This window comes from Mirounga leonina, unplaced genomic scaffold (assembly GCF_011800145.1).
Source record: "Mirounga leonina isolate KUSES-001 unplaced genomic scaffold, KU_Mleo_1.0 Mir_171, whole genome shotgun sequence".
Classification (NCBI taxonomy): Eukaryota; Metazoa; Chordata; class Mammalia; order Carnivora; family Phocidae; genus Mirounga; species Mirounga leonina.
Genome location: NW_023270436.1, coordinates 22,450,910 through 22,457,157, shown reverse-complemented (window position 1 = coordinate 22,457,157; position 6,248 = coordinate 22,450,910). Strand labels below are relative to the sequence as shown.

Below are 6,248 nucleotides of genomic sequence, written 5' to 3'. Positions count from 1 at the left end.
TTTTATTTTATTTTATTTTATTTTATTTTATTTTATTTTATTTTATTTTAAGGATTTTACTTATTTATTTGATAGAGAGACAGCGAGAGAGGGAACACAAACAGGGGGAATGGGAGAGGGAAAAGCAGGCTTCCTGTGGAGCAGGGAGCCCAATGCAGGGCTCGATCCCAGGACCCTGGGATCATGACCTGAGCCAAAGGCAGACGCTTAACCGACTGAGCCACCCAGGTGCCCCTTTCCTGGAGTATTTTAAAGCAATTCCAAATATCACAGTAATTTACCCATAAATATTTTTATTTATTTATTTATTTTTTAAGTAAGCTCTTTGCCCAATGTGGGCTTGAACTCAAGACCCCAGGATCAGGAGTTGCATGCTCTGCTGCCTGAGCCAGCTAGGCGCCCCAACCCACAAGTATTTTAGAATGAATGCCCAACCGACTATTTAATAGCATATGTTTGCTTCTTTTTACATTAAAATGAAGAATAGCTATTGCTCCAGGTCAATATATGAGGCTCAGACATGTCCACAGTGTGGATGGACCTTCATTTATCAGCCAATCCCCCGTTGTTCTTGTGAGTTTGCTATTACTTTACCAAGAGTATGCTTTCAGAAAGTTTCTCATCCTCTTTCTCTGCACTGTTTCTTAGGATCACTTCATTTCCCCCTCTGCATTTGGAGAAATCCTCTACAATAACTTCCTGTTTGACATCCCAAAGATCCTGGACCTCTGCGTGCTCTTTGGAAAAGGCAACTCGCCTTTGCTCCAGAAGATGATAGGTACGTAGGGCACAGGGCCTGGAGGGCTGCACAGAGCTGGCCCCCACATGCCAAACTAGAGCACCTAGATGAGCGCAGGGGGATTCAGAACTGCAGTGGCGGATGGGGCTTGGGCGTAACTTCGCAGATATATGCATGTCAACTCCGAAAGACGCAACTAGGTGGCCCTGGGGGAGTAGAGACAACACTTGACCCCTCGGTCCCTCCAGGATCTTAGTATTAGGCCACATGTCAAACAGTTGAAGGAGTGGGGAGGCTTGCTTTGGTGGTGAGAGTAGGAACAGCAGTGATTGCTAACCTTTGGGTGAGTGCTCACTGGGGGCCCGGCACTCTGCCGAGCTCCTTGTATGTGATCTTAAATTGATCCTCACAGCAGCCGTGGAATGTGACTCTGTAATCATCCCTATTTACAGACAAGGAAACTAAGGTTAAAATGTAAGGGACTTGCCTGAGAGCCCATGACTAATAAGTGGCCAAGCTGGGATTTATGTCACATAAGCCTGACTCTCGAGCTCTTCCTCTTTGTCACTCCCTGCTTCAGGGATAATGGGGCTGCCTCAAAAGTCTCATGGTTTGCATTGTTGCTGAGAACAGTTGGAGGCCGAGTTCAGTGAGGACTCTTCTGGGTCGAGAAAGGAATGACTTCAGCAGTTGGATCCCATCAGGAGGCAGTGGGCTGGAGGGTTCGATCAGAGACTGAAGCTTGGTTGAGATGCTGCAGAGGGAACAACGCCCCAGCATTGGGCGGGACACAGAGACAGGACACCACTGTCAGCCCTCCTCACCCTGAGATTATAGGACATAGTCTTCCCAAATGCCCAGTTACAAAGCTAAGTTGTCCCTTGAAATGCTTTCCTTCCTTCCTCCTAATAAAAAAGGTGATATAAGTTAATTTAGAAAGTTTGGAGAGAATATGAAGTGTAAAGAAGCAGGAAAGCAATTACCAAATTCCTGCACACACAGGCAACCATTTGGTGATTATTTCCTTCCAGTCTTTTCTCTGCGTGTTTTTGAAAAACATGTCAGAGCATAACGTATATGAAATTTCACATCCAGCCTTTTCATTGGAACGGTGTCTGGTTTCTCATTCAAATCTAATTATTCCCTAATCATCAGTTCATTTCTTTTACTTTCTCAGAGAAAGACTCTTCATAATGTTATTGTAGACTGAGGGCATGGGGTAAGTGAGCAAAACCAAGCATGGTCAGTTAGAGAAACAGTTATTAGGCCAGTTTGGTTAGAGTGGAGCATTCTAGGAGGGCAGCAGCAGGAGATGGGGAAGGGGATGCTGGGGCCAGATCAGGGAGGGCTCCGTGCCAACCATTAGCACTTGGGGAGCAGTATCGCTTGGTGGCTCAGAAGGCAGGCTCTGCCCAATTCACACTGCAGCCCTGTTCCTGGCTGTGTTACTTTGTCCAAGTCAGCCACTCTAGCCTCAGTTTTCATATCTGTAGAATGGGAAGACTAATGCTATACCTACCTCATAGGATGGTTGTGAGGATTAGCACAGTGCCTGGCTCGTTACAAGTGCCTGGCTCGTTACAAGTGCCTGGCTCGTTACAAGCGCCTGGTGATTGTGAGCTCTTACATGAGGCCATGGGAGCTGCAAGGAGGAGCTGTCTGGGGTGTCAAGGTTAATTTGGCAGCATGCCGGTGGGAAGGGTGGTGACAGGAGACCGACGAGGCCAGTGCTTCAGTGTGGGTTTGAAGGTGAGAACCTGGTTGGGCTGAAGAGGACATCCTAGAGGCAGAATAAAGCAGGGCTTGGGGAGGTCAGCTGGAGGGAGAAGTCAACAATTCTAGAGAAGACTTGTGTCGGGTGCAGGAAAGGGGCCTTTTGGGCAGGGTGGGGGCAGCCTCCACTGTCCCTACCACAGAAGCTCTTGAGCAAAGCAGCTGTAGTAAGAGTGTTGACAAGGGAGAGAAGGAGGGAACAAGGGGACTGGCCGATTGTCCTTTGGGCAGAAGCCCAGTCCTTACCTGGCACCCTCCCACCCCCGTCAACCTTCCCGCACAAACACACCTTACTTTTTTTTAACCTCGAGATTGGTATTCCGGATCAGTAAGTGTAATTTTGAAAGCAGGGCCTTTCAGTTAGACTTTTGGAGCTGCTTTGTGAAAGCAGGAGTACGTCAGGCCTTGGCCCCCTCGAGGACTGCACTGATCTCTTTGGCAGTCCCTTCCCTTCACCCTGGGTCTCTGAACTGCTTTAGTCTGAGAAGGATGCCGCTGTTGTGCCTTGCTTCTTAATTGTTTCTTTAAGAGATCGAAAGTCAGATCTTCACTATCACTGGATCAGATAAAGGAGAGGAAAGGGTCAGTTGTGAAATGTTATCTGTTCTGATGCTTGTAAAACATCCCTGTTACTCAGGCATAAGCACTAGAAGGATTATGAAAGAGTGCCCTACCCCAGGGCCAGGTGGTTAGGGCACAGTGGGGTCTGCTGTATGGTACTGGGGGAGACCGGCTCCTGATGCCTGAGTCAGGAGGCACTGCCTGGAGAAGGTGACACCTGCCTTATGGTGGACTTAGCTCTGGGAGGTCACTCCAGGCAGAGGGAGGGGACAGGGCTTGTTCTCTGAGGTTGAGGAGGTACAGGAGAGGAATGCAGCCCAGGAAATAGGGAGAGGGTGGCTGGAGATGCTATCCGGGCCAGATCTCACATGGCCCTCTGTGCTGTGGTCAGGAGTTCAGACTTGACCTTGAGGATAACCATCAGATGGGAGTTTTGTGAGAAAGAACAGAGGTTGGTGGGGAGATAGCTCAGTCCCTCCTTGCTGTCAAGAGTAGGAGGCGGGCACAGATGGCCAGGGAGTACCTTCACAGGTTGAGGGATCAGCACCCATCTGGAGGTGGGAGGCACTGAGCAAGCTCGTGCTGGGAAAACTCCACTTTCTGGAGTCAGGGAAAGAAGTGGCATCCAAGAAAGTGTTTACAGGAAGTCCGGCTACATAGTGACTTGCTTTCTCACTTGCTTTCTGTCCCATTTGGCCTTTGATTTCATTGATTTTCAAATCTTTTGGGATGGGACAAGGGCTCCCCTTGATTTTCATTAAGGAAACCAAGGACAGACCTACCCAAAGACAAAGGACACCTGCAATTCAGCAGAGCCTGACAGTCAGCCACCCTTAGACATTAGGATCGTAGTGGGCTGAAGAACCCTGGCCTCTTCTTAAGGGTGTTGGTATTTCACATCATCATGTCTCCTGGCTAGCTATGATTTTCCCTTCCTCCCTTGCCATTTGGGCAGCCGGAACACTTGGTTTCTGTTCCAGTTAACATATGCTCTAACCTACCGGCTCACAGCAGCAGCATTGCTTGGAGGTAGTAAACATTCGGAAAGGAGCTTTGTTTTATAGGAACAACTGCAAATGTGTGGTAAACCTGTCTCTGGGTCCCTCCCAGGCCTCTCCCCTTGGAGGAGGATGGATTAATATGGCTAGCATATTCAAAGCAGATGATAAGAGAATTTCCAGACAAATTTCTCCCTAGAGTCTCCTCACATTATTAGAGGCGTGGCCTGGCAAGAATCCTGGATTGTAGCATCCAGGTTTCTTGAGCAAGGAGATTGTATCTCCTGATTTTCCTGGATGACTAACTCCCACTTCCAAAGCCAATGCTGTCATACGAGGCACGGTGCCCAAGTATGATCACTCCTTGGGGACATCAGGGTGAGCTGGTTTGACCAGGCAAGCCTTCTTTTTTTTTTTTAAGATTTTTTTTTTTTTTTTTTTTTTAATTTGAGAAAGAGAGAGAACACGAGCAGGGGCAGAAGCAGAGGGAGAAGCAGACTCTCTACTGAGCAGGGAGCCCGATATGGGGCTTGATCCAAGGACCCTGGGATCATGACCTGAGCCAAAGACAGACACTTAACCGACTGAGCCACCCACATGCTCCCAGGGCAGGCCTTTTATGTAATTCTCTAGGCAGAGGTGCTTAAAAGGTTAAATTGTACTGAGTAAAGTCCTCCCTCATGCTGGAGAAGTTTCTAGGCTAGGCCAAAGTTCTGTGCCAGCAGGGCCTGGGGCCAGGACTGCTCTGGTGCAGACAGGCTTCGGAAAGGGGAGAAAGGTCACAGAACATGCTGGCAACCATTTGTGATGTGTCCTTCCCTCCCCCACCCTCTTTTCCCAATTCCTACCTTTCTCTTCTCTTTTCAGGAAACATCTTTACCCAGCAGCCAAGTTACTATAATGACCTGGATGAAACCATGCCCACCATCCTTCAGGTACCAGCTCTCAGCCCTGCCCAGATCCCCTCCCCAACCTGATAGTATGTCCCTGGACTTTCTTGGAAGAGAATTCACCCTTTTCCCCACTTGAACAGAACTGAAATACAAGGGCTGTCTATCACTCATACAAAAAGAGCTTAAATTGTGTGCTGTTTGCCAACAGCCATAGGCCTCTAAGGATACCCCTCTAAGAGACCGGTGTTTCTCAAATAAGAGCTTTAAAATTCTATAAAACTGTTTTAGAATATAATAGCATTCATTGCAGAAAATTTGGAAAACATAAACAAAAAATAAAAAATGGAAAGAGGAAAATTAACCCATCATCCTACCACCAAGAGATTCTACTATTCACGATAACAGTTAGGGTAGTTTCATGCTAGCATACTTAAAGATGGTGCAATGAGTTCAAGACTTACATGATTTTACGATGGGCCCTGTTTTCTTCTCACTGTTGATTTGTCTTTGATTTCAATGTATTTCCATAAATCGCCATCTCCATAGAATCCAAAACATACATTGTTGAATGTATATCTTAAATATTCATTACCATACACTTGCCCAGCATATTCATTCGGATAATTTCTACAGGCTTCTGGGGGCTTTTCATACATTTTGTCTTTTTTTTTTTTTTTAAGTTTTATTTAAGTAACCTCTACACCCATCGTGGGGCTCGAACTCACGAACCTGAGATCAAGAGCCGCACGCTCTTCCGACTGAGCCAGCCAGGTGCCCCTTTACATTTTGTCTTTTTAATCCTCACCACAATCCTGTAAGAAGAATAACCCCCATCATCCCCATTTTACAGTTTTCACTTTGACCCCATGCCCTGTTGTTGTCTTAGCTGGTTTCTTGGGAACACAGGCACATACTTGAAAGATTCCAAGGCAGCTTTCAGATCACCCATCCCCGATTGCAGGTCAGGGGTCCTAGCTGCTGTTTCGACAGGATGTGGGAGAACCCCTTCTTGTGTTTCACAGGTTTTCAGCAATATCCTCCAGCACTGTGGTTTGCAAGGGGACGGGGCCAGTGCCACACCCCAGAAACTCGAGGAGAGGGGCCGGTTGACCCCCAGCGACATGCCTCTCTTGGTGAGGTTGCCCTTCAGCCCAGCCTCTTCTTGGCTAGCAGAGGACCCGACAGCTTCTTCCCCTGCTTGTGGCCGTTTTCCCCAACCCCGGAAGCAGCTATTCCCATCACACAGGCTTAGAGCATTTCAGCAGGCTTTTTATTTTTCTCTGG

The 6,248-nt window shown here is 47.6% G+C and overlaps 1 protein-coding gene across 8 annotated transcripts in view; it reads left to right on the top strand.

The window, feature by feature from the left end:
• Positions 1 to 6,248, top strand: part of ASCC2 (activating signal cointegrator 1 complex subunit 2) — a 40,295-nt gene that overhangs the window by 11,921 nt on the left and 22,126 nt on the right. For 7 of the 8 annotated variants that reach the window (XM_035017342.1, XM_035017339.1, XM_035017338.1 and 4 more), the window contains 3 exons: positions 649 to 778; positions 4,939 to 5,006; positions 5,987 to 6,097. In XM_035017342.1, coding sequence (XP_034873233.1) covers positions 649 to 778; positions 4,939 to 5,006; positions 5,987 to 6,097 — 309 coding nt within the window. The remainder of the gene's footprint in view (positions 1 to 648; positions 779 to 4,938; positions 5,007 to 5,986; positions 6,098 to 6,248) is intronic. The other variant, XM_035017337.1, reaches the window with a different exon arrangement.